The sequence below is a fragment of the Bos grunniens genome, chromosome X, assembly GCF_055505025.1.
Source record: "Bos grunniens cultivar Pamir isolate PY7600 chromosome X, Bosgru_T2T1.0, whole genome shotgun sequence".
Classification (NCBI taxonomy): Eukaryota; Metazoa; Chordata; class Mammalia; order Artiodactyla; family Bovidae; genus Bos; species Bos grunniens.
Genome location: NC_141194.1, coordinates 91,687,132 through 91,712,385, shown reverse-complemented (window position 1 = coordinate 91,712,385; position 25,254 = coordinate 91,687,132). Strand labels below are relative to the sequence as shown.

General features: G+C 42.0%; 2 protein-coding genes across 5 annotated transcripts in view; one reads left to right on the top strand and one right to left on the bottom strand.

Moving 5' to 3' along the window:
- IL1RAPL2 (interleukin 1 receptor accessory protein like 2) overlaps positions 1-25,254 on the bottom strand; it is a 1,180,425-nt gene that overhangs the window by 538,216 nt on the left and 616,955 nt on the right. For all 3 annotated transcript variants that reach the window (XM_086387975.1, XM_086387974.1, XM_086387976.1), the window contains exon 3: positions 23,754-24,027. In XM_086387975.1, the coding sequence (XP_086244101.1) occupies positions 23,754-24,027 (274 nt within the window). The remainder of the gene's footprint in view (positions 1-23,753; positions 24,028-25,254) is intronic.
- TEX13A (testis expressed 13A) lies at positions 5,949-8,596 on the top strand. Of its 2 annotated transcripts, none has more exons than XM_086387981.1 (3): positions 5,949-6,486; positions 6,587-8,066; positions 8,349-8,596. In XM_086387981.1, the coding sequence occupies exons 1-2, from the start codon at positions 6,028-6,030 to the stop codon at positions 7,337-7,339; spliced, it is 1,212 nt and encodes a 403-aa protein (XP_086244107.1). In that variant the 5' UTR covers positions 5,949-6,027; the 3' UTR covers positions 7,340-8,066; positions 8,349-8,596. The 2 variants fall into 2 exon arrangements, with proteins under 2 accessions (XP_086244107.1, XP_086244106.1); XM_086387980.1 differs by having other exon boundaries at positions 8,342-8,596.

Below are 25,254 nucleotides of genomic sequence, written 5' to 3'. Positions count from 1 at the left end.
CCCTGTCTTCATTTTTTCCCTCCTCCAACCTTTTGGTCAAAAGAAATTATTTAATTTTCTGAAAGTGTTTATAAGCAGAATTAGAAGGATGGGAGCATACAGAGACATGTGATCACAAGCTAAAGTTCATGTTTAAAGTGTTATAGAAGTAATAAAAAAAAAAAGTAAGGTAAAAATGTCCTGAGGCTAGAAGAGAAGGCAAAGAAGTAAGTAGGCAAGCCATAAAACTGTCAATGATAGTGGACAGTGGCAGAAAGGAAAATGTTGATGGAGGAAAAATCCTCTAGGAGGAATCTATCCTAGGCACTCTGTTTTTCTTGTTCTATGTCCTCTCCCTGGGTTATTTTAACCATTGCTTCAAATCCAAAATCCATATCTCAATACTACATCTCCAGCCCTGATGTCTCTCCTAAGTTCTAGACTCATACATCTAACCGCCTATAGGATATCTCTACTGGAACGTCCCACAGGTATCTTAGTGTGTCTAAAGGCGAACACACCTAGTTTCTCTTTCTTTTTCCATATAAGCACATAGCATCATCATCTACATAGTTCCCTATAACAGAAACCTGGGAATTACCCTATTCATTCTCTCATCCCGGCCCTTCTTTGACATTCATAACAATTCTGCTTAACAAAAAGCTCTGGACGTGCATCACTCCATCCTAAACACCACTGCTCTTAGTTTACATTTTGAATTATGGTAGCAAATGCTACTGGAGAAGAGTGAAGAAATAACTCCAGAAAGAATAAAGAGATGGAGCCAAGGCAAAAACAATACCCAGTTGTGGATGTGACTGATGATGGAAGAAAGTCCAATGATGTAAAGAACAATATTGCATACGAACCTGGAATGTTAGGTCCATGAATAAAGGTAAATTCGAAGTGGTCAAACAAGAAATGGCAAGAGTGAACATTGGCGTTTAAGGAATTAGTGAAATAAAGTGGACTGGAATGGACAAATTTAATTCAGATGAAGGGCAAGAATCCCTTAGAGGAAATGGAGTAACCCTCATAGTAAACAAGAGAGTCTGAAACGCTGTACTTAGGTACAATCTCAAAAATGAAAGAATCATTTCTGTTCGTTTCCAAGGCAAACCAATCAATAACACAGTAACGCAAGTCCATGCCCTAAACACTAATGTCAAAGAAGCTGAAGTTGAACAGTTGTTCTATGATGACCTACAAGACCTTCTAGAATTAATACCAAAAAAGATGTCCTTTTCATCATAGGGGACTGGAATGCAAAAGTAGGAAGTCAAGAGACACCTGGAGTAACAGGCCAATCTGGTCTTCTTTTGTTTCACAAAATGAAGCAGGGCAAAGGCTAACAGAGCATTGGTAGGAGAACGCACTGGTCACAGCAAATACCCTCTTCCAATAACATGAGACGACTCTACACATGGACATCACCAGATGGTCAATACAGAAATAAGTCTGGTTACATTCTTTGTAGCCAAAGATGGACAAGCTCTACACAATCTGCAAAAACAAGACTGGAGCTGACTATGGCTCAGATCATGAACTCCTTATTGCAAAATTCAGACTTAAATTGAAGAAAGTAGGGAAAAACACTAGACCATTCAGGTATGGTCTAAATAAAATCTCTTATGGTTATAGAGTAGAAGTGACAAATAGATTCAAAGGATTAGGTCTGATAGACAGAGTGCCTGAAAACTATGAATGGAGGTTAGTGACACTGTACAGAAGGCAGTGATCAAGACCATCCCCAAGAAAAACAAATGCAAAAAAGCAAAATGGCTGCATGAGGAGGCCTTACAAATAGCTGAGAAAAAAAGAGAAGCTAAAGGCAAAGCAGAAAAGGAAAGATATGCCCATCTGAATGCTGAGTTTCAAAGAATAACAAGGAGAAATAAGAAAGCCTTCCTCAGTGATCAATGAAATGCAAAGAAATAGAGGAAAACAACACAATGGGAAAGACTAGCGATCTCTTCAAGAAAATTAGAGATACCAAGGGAGCATTTTATGCAAAGATGGGCACAATAAAAGATAGAAACAGTATGGACCTAACAGAAGGAGAAGATATTAAGAAAAGGTGGCAAGAATACACAGAAGAACTATACAAAAAATATATTAATGACCAGATAAGCACAATGGTGTGATCAATCACCTAGAGTGAGAGACATCTTAGAGTTTGAAGCCAAGTGGGCCTTAGGAAGCATCACTATGAACAAAGATAGTGGTGGTGATGGAGTTCCAACTGAGCTATTTCAAGTCCTAAAAGATGATGCTGTGAAAGTGTTGCACTCAATATGCCAGCAAATTGGAAAACTCACCAGTGGCCACAAGATTGGAAAAGGTCAGTTTTCATTCCAATCCCAAAGGAAGGCAATGCCAAAGAATTTTCAAACAACTACACAATTGCAGTCATCTCAGCTGATAGCAAAGAAATGCTCAAAATTCTCCAAGCCAGACCTCAGCAGTATGTGATCCAGGAACTTCCAGATGTTCAAGCTGGATTTAGAAAAGGGAGAGGAACCAGAGAACAAATTCCCAATATGCATTTGGATCATATAAACAGCAAGAGAGTTCCAGAGAAACATCTACTACTGCTTTATTGACTATGTCAAAGCCTTTGACTGTGTGCATCACAGCGAACTATGGAAAATTCTTAAAGAGATAGGAATACCAGGCCACCTTAACTGCCTCTTGAGAATTCTGTATGCAGGTCAGGAAGCAACAGCTAGAACCCGACATGGAACAATGGACTGGTTCCAAATTGGGAAAGGAGTACGTCAAGGCTGTATATTGTCACCCTGCTTATTTATATGCAGAGTACATCATGCAAAATGCTGGGCCGGATGAAGCACAAGTTGGAATCAAGGTTTCAGGGAGAAATATCAATAACCTCAGATACGCAGATGACACCACCCTTATGGCAGAAAGTGAAGAGGAACTAAAGAGCCTCTTGATGAAAGTGAAAGAGGAGAGTTAAAAAGCTGGCTTAAAACTCAACATTCAAAAAACAAAGATAATGGCATCGGGTCCCATCACTTCATGGCAAATAGATGGGGAAACAATGGAAACAGTGACAGACTTTATATTTTGGGCTCCAAAATCACTACAGATGGTGACTGCAGCCATGAAATTAAAAGATGCTTGCTCCTTGGAAGAAAAGCTATTTCCAACCTAGACAGCACATTTAAAAGCATAGACATAACTTTGCCAACAAAGGTCTATCTAGTCAAAGCTATGGTTTTTCCAGTAGTCATGTGTGGATGTGAGAGTTGGACCATAAAAAAGCTGAGTGCTTAAGTCTTGATGCTTTTGAACTGTGGTGTTGGGGAAGTCTCTTGAGAGTCCCTTGGACTGCAAGGAGATCCAGCCAGTCAATCCTAAAGGAATTCATCCCTGAATATTCTTTGGAAGGACTGATGCTTAAGTTGAAGCTTCAATACTTTGGCCACCTGATGAGAAGAGCCGATTCATTTGAAAAGACCCTGATGCTGGGAAAGATCAAAGGCAAGAGAAGGGGATGACAGAGGATGTAATGGTTGGATGGCATCAACTGGATGGATATGAGTTTGAGTAAGCTCTGGGAGTTGGTGATGGACAGGGAAGCCTGGAGTCCTGCAGTCCATGGGGTCACAAAAAGCCAGGCATGACTGAGCAACTGAATGGACTAAGCACCCCGCTAACGGGTCTCTCTGACTCCAGTATCTCCCCGTTCCTCACCTTTCCGATTTCTACATTATATTTTGAATGCTGTTTCTGCAGAAGTCCCTCAAGCACAAGCAAAAATATTAACCCTTCCCACTAAGGGTTGATAATTAAAATACACAAATTGAAATGGAAAGAAGACACAAGATAACATTTTAAACAAGAGCTAAAACACTGGGATTTATACCACTGGTACTTAACTAGCTTCTTAAGCAATACTTTAATGCCTAATTTATAATCTTTTCTCGGTCACTATCTGGTATAAAACCCTTAAAGAATAAATGTTGTCTTTTTCAAAGTAGTTCATAGCATAGAACATAATGCCCAGATAACAAGTAATGAACATCTGATTTTTCAGATGGAAACATAAATTAAAACCCACAATGAATATATCTCTGCATGACTAGTCCCTTGGGTATACAAATAATGAGAGAGAAGACACTAGAGCTAAATTAGTAATAAAGGTAGCCCGAGATGAGATGCTAATGTCAGACCAAGGAATTTGTCACAGGCATCCATTTAAATGTTTTTAAAGCTGGAAAGCAATATGATCATAGGAAACATTAGGAAGATATTAGAAATCAGAAATGGAATTCAAGCAGATTATTTAAAAAGCAAAAGCAACAATGGCACCCTCTAAATGGGAATGGATGTCAAAAAAGTTTGACATCAGAGGTATTAGCAATAAGACTTGGGAACTGATTTGATTCTTATTAAAGGGAGGTGGTATTAGTGATTTCAACGTCTCTTTACTGAACAACATAGGAATATAAAGAATTGTTAGGAGAAAGGTTGACTTATGAACCTTTGGATTTGAGATATCTTTGGGACACAGGGAAATACGAACCTAGATCAGGAGTTGGCAAACGACAGACCAAATCCTACCAGTTGTCACTTTTTATACATAAAGTTTTGCTGGAACAGAGCTACTTCTTCAAGTATTATTTATGATTGCTTTTGTGTTACAAGTAGTTGAGACAAAGGTTCTCTGCCTACAAAGTCTCAAATAATTACTGCTGCTGCTGCTGCTACGTCACTTCAGTCGTGTCCGACTCTGTGCGATCCATAGACGGCAGCCCACCAGGCTACCCCATCCCTGGGATTCTCCAGGCAAGAACTCTGGAGTAGGTTGCCATTTCCTTCTCCAGTGCATGAAAGTGAAAAGTCAAAGTGAAGTTTCATGTCCAACTCTTAGCAACCCCATGGACTGCCGCCTACCAGACTCCTCTGTCCATCCACATACCCTTAATAATAATAATAAAAGTTTGCTGACCAAGTATCAGAATTTTGCTGTGTCTATGGTGGCTCAGAAGTTAAAGCGTCTGCCTGGAATTCAGGAGACCCAGGTTCAATCCCTGTGTCAGGAAGATCCCCTGGAGAAGGAAATGGCAACCCACTCCAGTACGCTTGCCTGGAGAATCCCATGGAGGGAGGAGCCTAGTAGCCTACAGTCCATGGGGTCGCAAAGAGTCGGATACAACTGAGTGACTTCAATTCACTTCACTTCATAACGGCAGCTACAGAGGACTTCCCTGGTGGCTCAGAGGGTAAAAGCATCTGTCTACAATGTGGGAGACCTGGGTTCGATCTCTGGGCCGGAAAGATCCATCCCATGGACAGAGGAGCCTGGTAGGCTACAGTCCATGGGGTCGCAAAGAGCTGGAGACAACTGACCAACTTCACTTTCTTTCACTTTTCACAGAATCTTGAGTGGGCAGGGGGTGGCGCTGTTTCCTGTTGTAGCTGTTTCCGGTTGTAGAATATTCTGCCAGTACTAGGGGCGGGTCTCATGAGCAGGACAAACCATTATGGTGGGGGGTTGAGAATTTTGATACTCAATTACAAGCCCTTCATGTTCTTGGTTATGAGTCTTTTCTGACCACTCCTGTTTCTCCGTGACTTCAAAGACTTTGAACAGTATAGGAGGTCCCCTTATTTCCGGGGGAGGGGAGAAATCTTCCTCACACACCTCTCCCATCCCTGCCGTTTTTGAAAATTGGAACAGTCCAAAGGCAAGCACGTTGACGGGTTTGTAGGAAACTTTCTTTTCTTCAGAGCCCTCTCTGAGGGAGGGCGGGAGGGAGATAGAGATCAAAAACATTTCTTTTGCTGTGGTAAGTGATTTTGTTTGGGCTTGCACTCCCACTGACAGGAGGTGAGGCGTGGTGGGAGGTGTCCTGAGGCAGGGTATAGGGTCTCTAGGAGGGTGTGAGATGGCGGCAGGGTGGGGGGCGGGGGAGGCGGGGAGCAACCACAGAAGACATTGAAGGGATGGGGGGAGAGGAGGGAGAGGACTGACTGAATCGTCCCGCAGGGCCAGCCAAGCCCCAAAGGCACTCAGTCATCATGGCCTTGAAACCTGAAGACCCAAGTAGTGGGTTCTGGCATGGTAAAGTGATGGCTTTCATCAACGAGAGGATGTCCAGGCACGCGAAAGGCCCGGAGTTCTACCTCGAGAATCTCTCTCTGTCCTGGGAGAAGGTGGAGGATAAGTTCAAGGCCATCCTAGAGGACCATCAGGTGCCCGGCCAGGCCAAAGAGGCCTGTGCCTGGGGCAGCCTGGCCCTGGGCATGCGTTTTGCCTGCAGACAGAACCAGTTACACGGGCACAGGGTGCAGTGGCTGCACGACTTAGCTGGGCTGCACAAGTCGGCCGCACATGCTTTGGCCTCAGACCTGAAGTTGTTCATGGCACAGCATGAGGTGGAATGCAAGGAAGCAGCCTTCCAGCTGCAACAAATGCAGGCCAACCTGGAGAAGACGCGGAAGGAAAGGGATCAGCTGAGGTGGAAGCTCTTCCAGGCAGTAAGATTACTTGGTCCCTTCCCTGCTTCCTGCCCCAGCCCCCAGTCCCAGCCCCAGCCTCGCCCCCAGGACAGGTCTCAACTCTGTTCACTTCCTCCAGGAGCTGGAGTCTCTGCAGGAACGAGCTGCCAAGGAGCCAGGTCTGGCCATGGCCGCTGCCAGTGGGCCTGAGACACAAGGAACCAGTGAAGAAGAAGAGGAGGAGGCAGGGGCCACTGCTACTCCTGCTCCCGCTTCTGAAGCCACAAGAGGAGAAAGACAGGAGGATGCGGAAGGGGCGGGAGCTGCGGGGGCAGAGGAAGCTGAGGAGGCAGCAGAGGAGATGGTTGTAGACATTATGCAGCTTCTCAGCGATGTAGACCAGGAAAGTCACACCTCTGGTGGGCAGAGGAAGGGAGATCACAGGTCCATGGAAAGAGCCAGTCGTTATCTATGTAAAACAACCAAGTCCATGTATACAGCCTCTCCATGGAACCTTCCTGTCCAGCTCCCTGCCTCATTCACATACTCATACTCATCTCCTTTTCTAGATGCACCCACACCATCCACACCCACATTATCCCCAAGTGCATCATCCTCACCAGCAGCAGCAGTCACAGCAGGAGCTCCAGCTCAAGCATCTCCCCATCGCAGGCCCTTTGATTTTAGCTTCTGGTCTAATGGGGGGGCCTGGGGAATAGACCCTCAAGAACCCACCAGAAATAGGAGTGACTATGATCCCCATCAGCAGAGAAAACCTACAGCATTTCGAAGGCCAGGGGATTGGAACTGCCCTTGGTGTAAAGCCATGAATTTTTCAAGGCAGAAAATTTGCTTCCGCTGTGGGAGAGATATCTGGCTACAGAACCCTTGATTCAGAAATGTGAAACAGAATAGAAACTTAACTGATGGGAGATCAGTTTTCAGAGGGAGGGGAAGGGGAGGGGGGGAAGAGGGCTTGGGAAGAATAGAGAGAAAGGGTGGGTGGTTAAATGGGGGAAAGGAGTTGTGAGAGAGGAGGTGAAAGGGGTGGGAGAGAAGGTATGGGATAGTGATTGGGGAAGGTGTAGATTGGGGGGTTAAGGGGAGAGAGAGATATAGAGAAAAAGACTTGTTTTTGACAACCCCGTTTGTGTTCCAGACCACTAGCATTCGACACGCTAGAACTGCTGCAGCTTCTGTTTGTATTTCTTTTCCCAAACCTAGTATCTGGTGGACCTGGGCAGCCAGTATATAGCACCCCAACTCCCTGCATTACCCCTCCCTTCACTAGGCTGTAGATCGTTGGAGCAGGAGTGGACTAGTGGGGATTCCTGCATCCCACGTCTCCAGGAATGAACTGGACAAGAAGTTCATTCATGTTCTGAGCAAGTTATATGAGAAACAAAGCAGACCTGAAGTTAACCCCAGGTTTACAACAGGGCACAGATTCACCAATCCTAAAGGAATCCCTCAGGGCTTCATACAGAGGATGCCAGCACCAGCTGCAGACAAGGACTGCTGTCATTGTTGTTCAGCCTCGTGACAAGAGAATCGTCCCCAGTCTCCACTTCCAACTAGGGACAGGCAGATCTGAACAGGGAACTTGTGCCACTGCCAAGGTGAGTCAGCAACTGATAGTACCTGGAGGGTTTGCTGGTCTAGACCACTGACCAAAGGACCAAAAAATCCTGAGTTTTTTTTTCTCTCCCCAGATTACAGTGGGAGGGGAGTCCAGCTACAAAGGTCCTAGTAAATTCAGAAATGTATAATAGAACCCACCCTGATGGGAAATCAATTTCCAGAGGGAGGGTGTAAAAGGAGGAGGGGGATGATGGTCTGCATTTCCCTCTCTGATAACTAAGCTGTGTTGAGGTGAGCTAAATGTATGGTTTAGCCCACAGGTGGAATGATGTTGAGAAATTATACCTGGACCAGACTGAGGCACAACTGGAGGAGCCCTGAACATTCACTGGGAACTGTGACCCTAAAGACTGAAACTTTTTATGACCCTAAACTAACCCTGGGACATTTCTACAGCAGCTTGATGTGACTCTTGGTTGTCTCCTTTGGGGGCAGATGTGCATAATTGTTACCAGGATCTGTTGCCAGATCCCTAGCTAGTTATTAAAAGGCTTTCACTTGACAGAAATCTTCTTGGGCTTGTTTATATCTTTATAGGGTATAATTTGGGGCTTCCCAGGTGGCTGCTTGGTAAAGAACCTGCCTGCCAATGCAGAAGACAAAGGAGAAGTAGATTCAATCCCTGGATCAGGAAGATCCCCTAGGGGAGATGGCAACCCACTCCAGTATTCTGTCCTGGAGAATCCCATGGACAGAGGAGCCTGGTGGGCTACAGTCCATAGGGTCACAAAAAGTAGGACACGACTGAGCATATGTGTGGAGGGTAGAATTTCACAGTTTCAGCACTCCTGACAGTGCAACTGGCTGTCATCTGATGATGATGTAGATACCTTATCTCCAGAGGGGTGGCCTGTGAATTACAGGATGTTTGGCAGAATCCCTGGCCTCTACCCACTAGATGCCAGTAGCACACCCCACACTCCCAGAAGAGATTGTAACAATCAAGGATGTCTCCACATGTTCACAGGAGAACAAATTCACCCCAGTTGGGAACCATACTACTACTACTAAGTCGCTTCAGTCATGTCCGACTCTGTGCGACCCCATAGACGGCATCCCACCAGGCTCCCCCGTCCCTGGGATTCTCCAGGCAAGAACACTGGAGTGGGTTGTCATTGCCTTCTCCAATGCATGAAAGGGAAAAGTGAAAGTGAAGTCACTCAGTCATGTCCGACTCTTCACGACCCCATGGACCACAGCCTACCAGGCTCCTGCATCCATGGGATTTTCCAGGCAAGAGTACTGGAGTGGGGTGCCATTGCCTTCTCCAGATTGGGAACCATAGAGGCAATGAAATACTTAGGAGTTCGAAACAGGGGAAAAGAGTTGCAAGGGCAGTGTGTTTAGCAGTGCCCAGGGCTCCAGGTAGTGGGGCACTATGACATGAAAAGTGTTCATTGGGTTTGGCCATGTCTGATCTTTGAGCCAGTCTAGGTGGGGGGTGGGGGTAGAAGCCCAATTGCAAGGACTGAGGAGTGAGTGGAAGTGAGAAAGTGCTCAGTGAGGGGGGGGCTCTTCTTCAAGGACCTTTAACTATGAAGGGAAGGAATGATGTGTGTGGGATACAAGACTGCGAGAGTTCTTTGAATACCAGAGAAACTTAGGCCATGGGGAAGGAGATAGCTGTAGAAAGCTTGAACATGCAAGAAATATGTAAGAGAATGAAGTAGATCCTACATACTATATTGGAGACATGTTCAGTGCATTGTTTAAGAAAAAAAAAAAATGACGGCCAGTGGTACCTTACATGAAACAAAATTACTCCCAAAATTAGTCTGTGTGCATATGTATTAGACATACACACGTGTGTGTTTGTGTATTCCTTTTATATTATGGGTTTATATAAGCATAGAAATGCTCTGGGAAAACTTTTTTTATCCAGAAAAATGGAGTAGGGTAGGGAAAGTAGGATAGAGGGCTTTTATTTCTTTATATACCTCTGTGTTAGGAAAGTAAGATAAATATTCACAAATATACGAAAAATAAAGTTAATTTACTGGCTTGGGTAGGCTTGGAAAGGCCACCTCCTCCTTTGAGACAGGAGGAGAGAACAGACACTGATCTCTATCACAAAGGGGTGGGAAACCAAGAGGGCTTTTGCCTATGTACACCTTAGACTAGGGACCTGAGAGTGAGTAAGGAGAGGAGGTCAGGATGGGAGCGTGGGCTTCTGAACAATGGCATATTTAGGAATAACTTTCACAAGTAGAATGGGGAAGGGGAAAGAAAAGATGACATCCTGTTTCCCAGTGGGCCAAACTGGGCCCAAATGAAAGAAAATCAAAAGGCATTGCAATAGGAACCTAGGAGGGGATTCTGGAAAGGAAGGTGAGTGGTTCCAGAGGGGCACCAGACACTTAACTTTGGTAATAAACATTGTTTCCATAACTTACTTTTTTTCAGTAAATGATTTGGTTTGTTGGGATTTGGGTTTTATGTTTGATAGGATTAAGGGAAAGATACTGATTTTCAAGATTTTGTGTTTCACACTCAATATAAAGGTTCTTCTCTCTGTGTATTCCCTGATGGCTCAGAGGTTAAAGCGTCTGCCTCCAATGCGGGAGACCAGGGTTTGATCCCTGGGTCACAAAGATCCCCTGGAGAAGTAAATGGTAACCCACTCCAGTATTCTTGCCTGGAGAGTCCCATGGGCCTGGTAGGCTACAGTCCACGAGGTCACAAAGAGTCGGACATGACTGAGCGACTTCACTTTCACTCTCTCTCTGTACATACAGAGGAAAGGATTTAATAAACTGAAGTTCATTCCACATCTATCACTAAATATCCTCAACACATCCAACAGAGGTGATATGCCTTGGCCTTTGAGCCCTTGGGCTAGCAATGCTTAGATGAGCAGCTCAAGAGTAAGACAGCTATAAAAATGATGTTGCTTCAAGAAAGACCCCAGGTGGCGCAGTAGTAAAGAATCCATCTGCCAATGCAGGAGAAATCAGAGACATAGGGTTCAATCCCTGAGTTGGGAAGATTCCCCTGGAGGAGGGTATGGCAACCCACTCCAGTATTCTTACCTGGGAAATCACATGGACAGAGGGACCTGGTGAGCTACAGTCCATAGGCTTACAAAAGTTGGATGTGACAGAGCACGCACACACAAGAAAGACCCAGTCTCAGTGAGCAAGTGGAGGAAATAGACATTTCGTAGGTGCCAAGGGTTTGGTCAAAGTCAGTGATTTTTATGTCTAGAAATACAGTAGTGATCCTCTCTGGGCTTGAGAAAATGACAAGCAAAGTAGCGAAAGGGAATGACTTAGAGAAGTTAAACTTGGCTACACCTGTCTCAAATGATGTGAAGTAAAAAAGTCATATTTTATTTAGAAACAACAGTGCTTTTCAATCTTTGTTTTATGTCAAGTAGGATCAAACTCAAAAGTTTGCAAGATTGTTTATACAACAATGTTATCTAATGGGAAATTTCCCTACATGCCTTAAGATTTAGAAATTTCTGTGACTTTGGACCATGCTATAGAACATTGCCATTCAAAGCATCACTCTTTGCACTGTCATCTCATAATAAGTGCCTCCCTGCTATCTATTTCTCTTTCTATTGGCAAGACTTAACATATTAGAAAAAGAAAAGGTTTCATCCAACCAAAATAAAAATCCCCAGACCCTAGTGATCTGAGGGTTACAGCCAGTAAATCAGTGACCCATATTTATGGAAAGCATCCTCTATGTTTGTAGAATCTGTGTGTGTGTGTGGGGGGGCGTTGTTATAGTTCAGGGTAAGTTTTAGACTCAGAAAAGGAAGAGATAAGATACAGAGGGAGGGAGGGAAAAGGGGATAGAGAGAGAGAGAGGGAAGAGCATGTATAGAGGTAGACAGAGAGAGATCTTGCCTGAGAGTGAAAATGTTGTGTTCTAAGGCGCTCAGTCAAGTCTGACTCTTTGCGACCTCCTGGACCATAGCCCTCAAGCCTCCTCTGTCCATGGTATCTTCTAGTTAAGAAAACTGGAGTGGGTTGCCATTCCCTTCTCCAGAGGATCTTCCCACCCAGGGATTGAACCCTCATCTACTGCATTGGCAGGCAGATTCTTTACCGCTGTGCCACCAGGGAAGCCCGAGAGTAAAAGAGATGAATGTAAATATGAAATCTGGCCAAAATACTCTCCTTTACAGGGAGTCAGAGGAAGGCTTTGGGAGGGTCAGGGTAATGGGGCTGAAAAATGAAAATATGCATGTAGCACCTCTCAACCTAAATAAGGGTATATTGCCTTATTATTGGCAAAGAGTATGATCTAGTCTGGAAATTAATATGTGTAGCTTCGTGTTAATCTGGGTCTCATTTTACTGAGATAAAGGCCCTGGCGTGGAACTACACACCGCCATCCTACTTGGTTTTTTTCCACTTCATAGCCATGGATGGAGACTGTACTTGTTGAAAATTAACCAGCTAGCTTGCCAAGGTGGATCATTCTTCAGGGTGGTGAGAGAGTGGGGATGGCGCCGTATGCATTCATTCCTGTTCCTGAGAAAACTACTTGGAGTGCACGTTTCGACTAATAATGCTGAGGTCAGCACCATCTCCTTTGTTAATAAGGGTTGAATCAGAGAAGGGAATTTATTCCTTTTAAATACACAGTTTCTCATTGTATAAATCTTAATTATGTTGAATTGGTTCATGGTGCTTTTCAGATCTACTTTTCTGTATATTTTCCTTCTACTTTTCTGTATATTCATTCTACTAATTTTTGAGTTTGATATTGAACCTCCAACCAAAAATCTTAATTTACCTATATAAAAAATAATTGTAACATACACTAGTTCAGTTCAGTTCAGTCACTCAGTCATGTCCTACTCTTTGCGACCCCATGGACTGCAGCACACCAGGCTTCCCTGTCCATCACCAACTCCCATAGCTTAGTGAAACTCATGTCCATCGAGTCTGTGATGCCATCCAACCATCTCATCCCCTGTTGTCCCCTTCTCCTCCCACCTTCAATCTTTACTAGCATCAGGGTCTTTTCCATTGAGTCAGTTCTTCAATATATACTGATTTTATATATGTATGTATATGAATGTAAATTTTATATATGTATATAACTTATGTCGGAGAAGGCAATGGCACCCCACTCTAGTACTCTTGCCTGGAAAATCCCATGGACGGAGGAGCCTGGTAGGCTCCAGTCCATGGGATCGCTAAGAGTCGGGCACGACTGAGTGACTTCACTTTCACTTTTCACTTTCATGCATTGGAGAAGGAAATGGCAACCCACTCCAGTATTCTTGCCTGGAGAATCCCAGGGACAGAGGAGCCTGGTTGGCTGCCGTCTATGGGGTCACACAGAGTCGGATACGACTGAGCGACTTAGCAGCTTAGCAGCAGCATAACTTATGTAATATATACATATATGTATAACTTTATATTTACATATAAATGTATGTAACTTTGTTCTGTATTTTCCAAGTCTCCTATAAATGTGTTATTGTACTTTCATAATTTAAAAAATAAAAACAAAAGAAAAAAAAGAGGAAAGAAAAAAATAATAATAAATAAATATACATTTTTCTCCATGGAAACATCACCTGCTAAAAACATGCAGTGTTATCTGACTGCATGGTAAGGTGCCCATTAGTTCTGTCCTTTATCTTATTTTCTAAGAACTGGTCAATGTCTTAAAATCTCACATTCCAAAAATATATCTGAAACCTCCATAAACTAAGTGTTATTATGTTCACATGTAAAAAAAAAGCCTTGATAAACGCTGGTTCCAGCCACATTGACCTCCCTGTTTTTCTCTGCACATAGCCCATGCTTTACTGCCTCCTTGCTCTTGAACATTGCTTAACTTGCCTGGTAATTCCTACACTATTGCCACCTGATTCAGATCCTCAAGCACCACCTCAAACATCATAATTCTATAAGTCAAAAGTTATTTTTTCTTACTTTCTCCTACTGTTTTATTTCTTACACTACTTTTTGCTTCCTCTCATGTGTGATGGAATAAAAGACATGAAGTTAGCGTTGGCAGGTCTCTGCTTCTCTCTGCCCTCGAAAAATAATCCTCTTTTTGGCTGAAAAGGCCTCTCCAAAGCCAGAAACTTCTACAGAGATTCTGTGTTCTAGATCATTTTCAGGGCTTTTTCTGTGAAAAATAGGTGTAATGGGCAGAAAGAGCTGAAAAAAATTGTGAAGAGCAATCCTAGTTTAGATTATATTAGAAAGGGGAACAAGAAATTGAAAAGAGAAAAAAAAAGCAAGAGATAGAAGATGAAAGAGGACAAAAGAGGAAAATGCATTCTAAGGGAAGTTTTTTAGTTGGGAATGAGAATGAGGAATGATGAGAGAGGTTTCTGGGCAGCTGTCTTATGTAATAAATAGTGAGCATGAGAGTAGTGGAAAAGATGATTTCAAATACTGTGGAGGTGGGGCTTTTCCATTTTTTTTGTGGTACCATGGACTGTAGCCTGCCAGGCTTCTCTGTCCATGGAATTCTCCAGGCAAGAATAGTGGAGTGGGCAGCCATTCCCTTCTCCAGGGGATCTTCCTGACTCAGGTATTGAACCTGGGTCTCCTACATTGCAGGCAGATTATTTTACCATCTGACCCACCAGGGAAGCCCAACTGTCCTCCCATATAAAATAAAAATTAAGTTTAAAAAAAAGATTGAAGGCAGACATTTAGGAAAGCAGAGAAACTAATTAGGAGTTTATTGTAACAAGACAGATAAGAGAGCTTGGCTTGGACCAGCAGTGGAATGGAAGGCACAGATTATGTAATCCCCAAAGGTCAAGGAAGTTAAAACCCTGTGGAATAATAATACATTGACCAATGGGAGATGGGAGCAGAGAGATAAACTGTTCTCCTATTCTCCTCCTGGATCAAGTATGTAAAAATACCCTTCCTTCTTCACTGCCTCACTTTGCTTTTACCTTGTTCTTGTTTCCCTGGGATTACAATCCCTGGGTCATGAAGATCCCCTGGAGAAGGAAATGGCAACCCACTCCACTATTCTTGCCTGGGAAATGCCATGGACGGAGGAGCCTGGCAGGCTATAGTCCCTGGGGTCACAAAGAATTGCACATGACCGAGTGACTGAGAACACAGCACACACTCTCTAATACATATTCACTTTTTGCCCCAGGATTCACTTTCTAGGAACCCAATGATGAGACAGGAGGAAGATCAGGAGTTCCGTTTTGGATCTATTGGTTTTAATGTAGGTAGAGATGCTGAAAAGTCTGTTGGATAAAAAATTCTGCAGAGAGATCTGGGTTGGAAGGTATCTATGTTGGAGTTACCAGTGTACAGATGGTATATAAAACTGAGACTGCATAAACAGATCATGGAGGGAAGTGGTGTTAATAAAGATGGAAAAAACTAAGGACCAGGCCCTAAGAGTCCTCTGACATTAAGAGATCAGGAGAAATATGAGGAGTCAGCAAAGGAACTTCAGAAAAGATAACTGATGAAATAAAGGGAAAACAAGAGAGTGTGACTCTTTAAAACTCAGGTAAAGAACATATATCAAAAAGAAGGGATAGTCAACTGTGCTAAATGTGCTGATCTTATAAAAAGAGGAGTGAAAATTGACCTGACCATTGGATTTAGCATTGTTGTAGTCATTGGAGACTCCAGTTTTGGTGGAGTGGTTAAGGTAAAATTCTGATGGAAGGGACTTTCCTGGTGGCTCAGACCATAAAGAATCTACCTGATGCAGGAGATGCAGGAGATGCAAGAGACCCAGGTTTGATCCCTGGGTCGGGAAGATCCCCTAGAAAAGGGAATGGCTACCAACTCCATTATTTTTATCTGGAGAATTCCATGAACAGAGGAGCCTGGTGGGCTACAGTCCATGGGGTCGCAAAGAGTCAGACACAACTGAGCAACTTTCACTCCCTCAGTCACTGATGGAAGTAGTTTAACAGAGAATTAGTGGAAAAAAGCTTAAGATGGTGAGTGCAGACAACAGTTTCTTTGAAGTAGTTTTGCTGCAAATGGAAACAAAGAAATGGAGGCAGTGGCTGTCAGGGGAAGTAGAATTAAGAAGCATAGACCTTGACCTGTGTGTATGCTGATGGAAATGATTCAGTAGAAATAGAAACTTCCATGATAAGAGAGATGGGAGAATGGCTTCAGTGATATCCTCGAGTAGGCAAACATGGTCAGAATCGAGTGTATTAGTGAAGTGACTGGTCTTACATGGGAGCTTTGCCAGTCCATCAATAACAACAAACCTGAAGGCAGAGTATGTGGGTACAGATACCAGTAGGTGGATAGATGTAGTGGATGTTCTCTCCTAACTGCCTCAATCTTTTCTCAGTAAAACGGGAAACAAGGGGAGGAGATGTTGGAGGCTTGAGAAGAGCAGATGTTAAATAGTCATCTAGGAAGACAGGAGACTGAATGGTGCAGTAATATACCATAAGACTATGTGACAGCATTAAGAATCCATTTGAGGTTCATGATAATGAATTTAAAGTGAGATCAGTGAACATTATATGGTTTCCTTCGGTCAGGTTCAGCTAGAAGGATACAAGCATAGATGGAGAGTTGGATTTACACAGTGTTGTGGTTTTCACAAGTGAGTAAGATAAAGGGGGAAAGGGTCTTGGAAAACAAGAAGGTATATATGAGATTGATTAAATTGACTGATCATGGAATTTAAACTGTTAGTTTGAAAAGAGAGTGGTGGATAGTGAAAGAATTGTGGGACCAGTGAGTTGCAGCTCTGGGTAGAGTTAATACATTATTGGAACTGTGGTACAGAAAGAGTGAGCCCAAGTTGGTGGCCAGAGAATACATGCAAATGAGATAATCGAGGAGATTACTACTGCCTCCACCACTCCAAAATGTTGCAGATCACCTGCCTGCCACAACCATTACATTACCTAGTTGGACACTGGAAAGACTTTGAATTTGCAACTCCTGAAATAAGTTGAAACACTGATATCAACAAAATAATCATAAAACAGAAGATCACTGAACTTGTGTAATGATAAAAGGAATGGAACTAAATGAATACCAGTGTTAGGTAGCTCATCAGTGATTACTTGAAATTAATTCTTGTTTTCTAATGATCAAATATAACCCATTAATTCTTACCAAGCAGGTAATCCAGCTGACTAAACTATAAATATCTGTTTTCCCTCAGTAAATAAGCTGGAATTGAAAATAACATAGGTATTATAAAATAGAATGATTATATTTCTGATTATTACAAAGCTAATGTGTTATAATATGGTTATATTCTAAACATTATACCATGTCTAACTTACTATTAATGCAATGAAAATTAACTGATACTAGTTTGTCATTTAAGTTATGCACAATTTTTTAAAATAAGCAGATTATCAAATTGTGGAGGTTAAAAAATGATATTTTCAGGTTATATATGTGTTCTTTTATGTATATTTGCTACAAAAATAACTGTATCAGGGACTCCCGCTTATAAACCAAAATAGGAGGAAAAAAATAACTAACCGCATAACACTCTAGCCTACACAGGCCAGAAGAGGCCATTGCTGCAGTCTTAAGACCCTGCTGCACAATCTGGATCTTTTCTGAAGTCAGATAATTCTCTAAGATTCAGGATCTCATTTTTCCTACAAGAAACTATCTGCTATCCTAGAAATTACTACCTGGGCAACCAACTTGTTTACACTTAACTTTTCAAAGATCAATAGTTAAGCTGGAATTGAATTATGAGAAATGTTCAGTCCTTGAAAATCTCTTGGTTACCATGGTGGGGAGTAGGTTAGGTGGGTGGAAGGTGATAAAAGGTACTTCTTAGTGTCTTAGGTAGACTAGGACAATTACTTTTGTTTCTAAAAGCATAAATTTCCTTGCAGTATGACATAAAGGAAGTCCCATGGTACATGCTCAATGAATATTTGTTGACTGAAATATAAAACTTAATATATGCTACATAGGTACTTTTTGGTCAGGATCATTTAAAGGCCATTAAAATCAGGTGAAATTTTTGTACACTTATATTTATTTCTTATTCTTTTTAATTATGGAACATTTCAAATATATTCAAAAATTTAAAAAGACAATGAACCCTCATGTATTCATTGTATAGATCCAAAGATTAGCCCCATACTACATTTATTTCAAATATCTTCAATTCCCCTCAATTCTTCTGGTGATGTTATTCTGCAAGAGTAATAATCACTCAAATGTGATGAATAGCAGGGCAAATGTCATGCCTCAGAACTGAATAAATGCACTAAGGAACCCTTCACAAAGAGTTTGTGAGGCGTTCAGATTTTGAGGACTTCACTTATTTCAGTGATTATTAAAGACTGAAAATAGTTGGATTATCTTCCTGTTTAAGAAGGAGTTTCCTAATTCTGTTTACTTAATCAGAGAGGTAAATAGCCATAGTGGTTTTGAACTTATCACTGATTCTCTGAATGTGGCCACTGTCATCCCAAAACACATAGGTTTCTACAGATATTCAATTATATTTAATCACTCTTTTCAATATCTTGAATTCATTCAGGATTACATGAATACATCTATCTTCATCCATAGCTTACGTCACCCCTTTTCCAAGTTGTTGAGAAAGTGATGTGTGGGATTTTCTCAAAAAAGATTACTCTCATCATTTTTATTCTACTAAGTGCCTCCTCCACTGAAAAGATTTGAGTAGAAAGGGGAATAGACAGTAATTCTTGGATTAGCATGGCTCTCAAAATATGACTCACTTCTCCACCATCCCTCTATTACTAACCCACTGACATGCTGAGAAATTCAAGTAATCATTCTTGAGATTAGCCAAAGAAAAACACAAAAATGAGTGATTGGCTACTGAAAGGTCACAATCTGTAAACTTTTCTTGCTATGAGTTAAATGGCTGGAGAATGTTACTAAATATTTCATATCTGCATTTTTTTAACCACACTGAAATCAGTAGAGTAACTTTTGATGAGGTTGATAAAGGATAGGAAAATAATCCATAATTACTTTAAAGTAGTATCAAATTTGAGATTTTAGGTGATATAGATATTGCCAAATGCAGAGCCTTTTTCACTATAAATGTCACTCTCTTGGCAATGGCATAACATCACCTGCATAGACTGAATTTGGAGCCTATGATCCAAATAGGAGTCAGTGATCACTACTAGACCTGAAAAATATGTTTATTATTTATACCCAAATTCTAGCTACTTCACTTAATGCTATTCTGGAAGAGATAAAGCACAAACAAGCAGATTACAAAAACAACAGCAACAAAAAACAATGAGGAGGTTATGTCAAAGAGACAGATGCACCAACTGAAAGAGCTTCCAAAGGTGGATGAATTTGACCCAGAAAATACAGTAGCACTGAATTATTACCCAGTGTATAATATAAATGTCCATGAGTCCATAGTGATATAATAAATGATTGAATACATAGATGGGAGAAAAAAACAAATATCCCGTGCAGAAGAAATCTAAATAATTTTATATAGATATGGGCTTCCCTGGTGGCTCAGATGGTAAAGAATCTGCCTGCAGTGCAGGAGACCTGGGTTCAATCCGTGGATCAGGAAGATCCCCTGGAGAAGGGAATGGCTACCCACTCCAGTATTCTTACTTGGAAAATTCCATGGACAGAGGAGCCTGGTAGGCTACAGTTCACGGGGTTGCAAGAGTCAGAAATGACTTAGCGACTAACACTTTCACTTATGTACATAGTTTGCTCTTAATGAAATGGAGCGTAACTACCATTTCGTATGTATGGACTATTGAAAAACTACTTCCTTCCAAAGAGGACAGTTTGAAAAAGGAGGGGAAAAATAACAACTTCAGAGTGGAGAAAGACAAGTACTACCTTGAGCCAGATGATCAAGGTCAATATGAACAGTGATAATATATGCTGATACTCCCTACCCTTGATATGATGTGATGAGAATGCATTTTACCTCTGTGTTCTTCCTCCTCAAAACACATTACCCCAGTATAAGCATGAAAAATTATCAGGTTGAGATTTGAGAGACATTCTACAAAATGTTTGAATAGTACTATTTAAGCTGTCAATGCCATTAGAAACAAGAAGAGTATGAGAAACCCCTACAGCCAAAAGGAACTTAAGGAGACATGACAATTAAATGTAAGGTGGTCTCCCAGATGGAATCCTGGAACAGAAAAAGGGCATTAAGCAAAATCTGAGGAAATCTGAATAAAATAAATGGACTTCAGTTAATGATGATTGGCTCATTGATTATAACAATTGTACCACAGTCATGGAAAATGTTAATACTAGGGGAAATGGGTGTAGGGCATACAGAAACTTTCGGGAGTATCTTTGAAATAATTCTGTAAGTCTAAAACTGATCTAAAAATTTAAAAGAATATTTAAAAACCAGTTGGGAGCTTTTATTGCAGCACTTTTTATAGGGACAAAAAATATATGCACATAAATAGCAAAATGATAGACTAAATTGTGATATCATAGACTACTGAGCAACACAGAACAGTATATATTTAAAAGGATGAGTGCACTCTCTATCAGTTGACTTGGAAATATTTCCTATATATATTTAATAAGGAAAGAAAATGCAGGGAAACATGTAACTCTGTTTTTAGTTTGTAAAACAGTGAGGAGAAAATCCCCATGTAGATATACTTGTGCAATTAAAAGAATCAGGAGAAGGTATGCAAGGATACGGGCTTCCCAGGTGGTGCTAGTGGCAAAGAACCCTCCTGCCAATGCAGGAGACGTAAGAGACGTGGGTTCGATCCCTGCATTGGAAAGATCCGCAGGAGAAGGGCATGGCAACCCACTGCAGTATTCTTGTAGTGTCCTGAGAATCCCATGGACAGAGGAACCTGGCAGGTTATAGTCCATAGGGTCGCAAAGAGCCAGACACAAGTGAAATGACTTAGCACACATGCATGCAAGGATACACACTAGACTGTTAGCATTTATCAGATAGGGGAAAGGGTAAGATGAGTACATGAGTGTTATATTTTTTTAAGGAAGAGAGGAAAGAGAGCCAGATTGGGGAAATAAGCAGAGCAGGGGAAGTAAGCAGTAATTAATTCAGTAATTCATTATAAATATAGCACCTGTATGTAGTTGGCTGATGCTCTGCAAATAAAATATTTAATTTGTGAAAACAAAACAGAGCAAGTGGAATTTGAGGAGGAAAAATGATCTATTTTAGATTGGCAGGATTTAAGAGGGTGGGGAATGAAGAAGGTATAAACAGAGAGAGAGTAGCAGCACCCTAAAGAACAGAGTGTCAGACAGTGAAGCCAAATTACACCCACTTCTCAGTTCTGCCAAGAGCTGTCTAAGGAGGTGAAAATGCTGCTTATTACTAAGGGTGTGGTCAGAATGACTGCTACTTTTGCCACTATTCTGGGGCTTTTGCCCACCGCAAAGAGACGAAACTTGTTTCCCCAATATTTCCTCCCAACACACATACAAAAGTGATTCTTAAGGCATCAAGAAAGCTCTCTATTTATATACCACCTGGTCTCCTGCCCTTTTGAACAATGAGGCCACACCAGGAATTTCAAAGTGCTTTTGATGAAGAGGTGACATAGCTTTGACATCAGACAAAGTCCACAGGAAACAAAAATGGAAGGGTCTGCATTTCCCAGAAAGTAAAATCAAACAACAGAGTACAGATCCCTGGTGAGCAAGATCAGACTTAGCAAATGGCAGTTTTGAAAATGTGTTTAAAGTCACCTCAGCTACCTACTTCAACACTTAATACAGTCTCTATTTGAGATTTGAGATCTTAGACCCTGACAAGGGGAGATGGAGAGGGGAGGAAGGACATACTGTGGAATTCCTGAGCAAAAAACTGATTTCCTGTCACTATGAACTTCTTACAAACAGGAACTGTATCTGTGGTATCTTCCACAGTATAGTATATAGGAAGACAGGAGGACCATATGTTTATAGGGTCCCACATTGAATACTTAGATACAGTAGACTCAAATTCACATTGCAAATTCCACAAAGAATTTCACCAGAAATTAAAAGATCTCCTGTTAAAAGATCTCCCAGAAACATTTGAAACTATTTTCCTTCAATAAGAAAGGTGAGACCCTGACCTAAATGATACTTTAGGTAATTTTCATGGCCAGAAATCAAGATCATTGAGCCAAGTTGCTGCTGCTACTGCTAAGTCGCTTCAGTCGTGTCCGACTCTGTGTGACCCCATAGACGGCAGCCCACCAGGCTCCCCCATCCCTGGGATTCTCCAGGCAAGAACACTGGAGTGGGTTGCCATTTCCTTCTCCAATGCATGAAAGTGAAAAGTGAAAGGGAAGTCACTCAGTCGTGTCCGACTCTTAGCGACTCCATGGATTGCAGCCCATCAGGCCCCTCCGTCCATGGGATTTTCTAAGCAAGAGTACTGGAGTGGGTTGCCATTGCCTTCTCCATTGAGCCAAGTAGCTCTCTACAAAAACATTTGTTAATACAGGTCTTCCTGTATTAACCATTAGGGTTATGGCCTGATAAACCCATTGTTGTTGCTGTTGTTTAGTCACTCAGTCGTGTTCTACTCTTTGTGACCCCATGGACTATAGCCCTCCAGGCTCCTCTGTTCATGGGATCTCCCATGCAGGGATAATGAAGTGGGCTGCCATTTCCTTCTCTAGGGGATCTTCGCTACCCAGGGGTCGAACCTGCATCTCTGTGTTTCCTGCATTGGCAGATAGGTTCTTTACTACTGAGCCACCTGGGAAACCCGAGTTGAAAATACCTGAAGTCAAAATACATTTAATACACCTAACCCACTGAACATCATAGTTTAGCCTGCTGCTGCTGCTGCTGTTAAGTCGCTTCAGTCGTGTCCGACTCTGTGCGACCCCATAGATGGCAGTCCACCAGGCTACCCCGTCCCTGGGATTCTCCAGGCAAGAACACTGGAGTGGGTTGCCATTTCCTTCTCCAATGCATGAAAGTGAAGTCGCCCAGTCATGTCTGACTCTTCGTGACCCCATGGACTGCAGCCTACCAGGCTCCTCCGTCCATGGGATTTTCCAGGCAAGAGTATTGGAGTGGGGTGCCATCACCTTCTCTGATAGTTTAGCCTAGTCTACCTTAAATGTGCTCAGAACAGTTTCATTTCACGTTGGGCAAAATGATGTAATACAAAGCCTATTTTATAATAAAGTACTGAATATTTCATGTAATTTATCGAAAGTGAAAACCAGAATAGTTATACGGGTACAGAGTGATTTTAAGTATACCATTTGATTACCCCATGATCACATGGCTGACAGAGAGCTGCAGCTTACTGCCTGTTACTACCCAGCATCATGAAATATTATCATGCCACATATTGCTAACATGGAAAAGATTCAAAATTTAAAGTGTGGTTTAGGTTGAATATGTGTCACTTTTGCACCATCATAAAATTGAAAAATTATAAGTCCAACCATCCATCATAAGTCAGAGATGGTTTACATAAGGCCCTGGGGAAAGAGTGGAGATAGGGAATTAAATGAATCACCAAATTTTATGAATTGAATGAGTACACACAGTAAATGGGAATCTTGCTTTATGAAAATGTGATGAGAACTTGCTATGTTGTCTTAATAAATAATTAAAAAGAAATGTATAGAAGCTCCACATGCACTGTAGCCTGTCAAGAATATATCCACTGTATAACATAAGGCACCCTTACACACTCCAGCCCTAAACAAGACTCACCTGTGACGCTGAGCAATGTTTTCACGTAGCACTCACCTTAAAACACAAGTGTAGAACCCACTGTCTTGTGCTTCAACTGAGTGAAACCATATTGAATCTTCCTCTTTGCTCATCCTGACCTCTGAAAAGATGATGGGCTCTTCCAAATCACCTTTGTTTTTGTACCACATCAGCCTAAGCCCAGTGCTTTGGGCCATGCTATAGTTGGTACGAATGTAACTGTAGAAAAGGGCACATTTCACTCGGACTGGCTCGCCTGCCAAAGCCATGTATGTCTTGAGATCCACTGACCAGTCGATGCAGCCATCCACTGAAAGAAAACCAAATTGGGCATGAGACGCAATGAACATTATTGATAATGATGAGAGCAATAATAAATCATTGCCAACATATACCGAGGACTCACTATGAGCTAGACATTGAGTCACGAGCTTTACATAGATTATCTCATTCAATCTTCCCAGTGATCCTATGACAGGGGTCCCCAAATCCCCATGCCATGGACCTGTACCACTCTACGGGTACCACTCTACAGGTACCACTCTACTGGGCTGCACAGCAGGAGGTGAGTGGCGGGTAAGTGAGTGGAGTTTCATCTATATTTACAGCCACTTCTTATCACTCTCATCCCCTAGGTCTGTGGAAAAATTGTTTTCCATGAGACCAGTTCCTGGTGCCAAAAACATTGGGGACTACTGTCCTATGAGATATATCTTATCCTTGGACCTGGGCAAGCATGATTCCTGTTCTAGCCCTGTGCCTCTGGAGTATTTCCAGTTCTCTACAGTAATCTGCTTGGAGTTAACTAGATCCTCCAAGGAGCTCCAGCACTCATACCTATGGGGTATTCCTGGGGTCCCCACAACTAGGTACCAATTCCAGTAGGGTGGCTGGCCAAGTGCATCATTACTGCCAGCCAAACGGCATCCACTTAACAGGATTTTGTGAGACTGGATGGCTGGAATGACCCTGGCATGCTGATTTTTGGTGACTCAAATTGTTTATATAGACAGGAGACCCACAAAACAGAGACTTCTTTAGGACCCTGTATAGTCTAGGAGGAGCCCTGAAATTGAGGTTTCTATTATTCTTATTTTATAGACAAGAAAATAAATGAGACTCAGGAAAGGTTAGTGACTTTGCCTATGGATACAGAGCTGATAAATGGTGGAAAACCAGTCTGTGGTTCCAGAGACTGTTTTCTTAACCCCTATCCTGTATTGCCCCTGTCTATAATTGTGACCGGAACCACTGTTTTATTTATTTGCCTTTGAGAAAGTAGATGCCAGAGCTGGAAGCAGTGGGTACCTAAAGTGATTATTTGGCACTGTCTACATGCCAGTTTTCCATGGTATGACCTATTAATAGCAAATATTTAATCACAGCTCAATTTCTTTTTATACCCTTAGGCCTCCCTTGCTGCTCAGCTGGTGTACGCTCATGGGAATATATTATATTAATGTCCTATATTAATGTCAAGTTTAATCAAATAATATTAGGTGGGTAAATCTACCATTAAAGAAAGACATAAACAGTG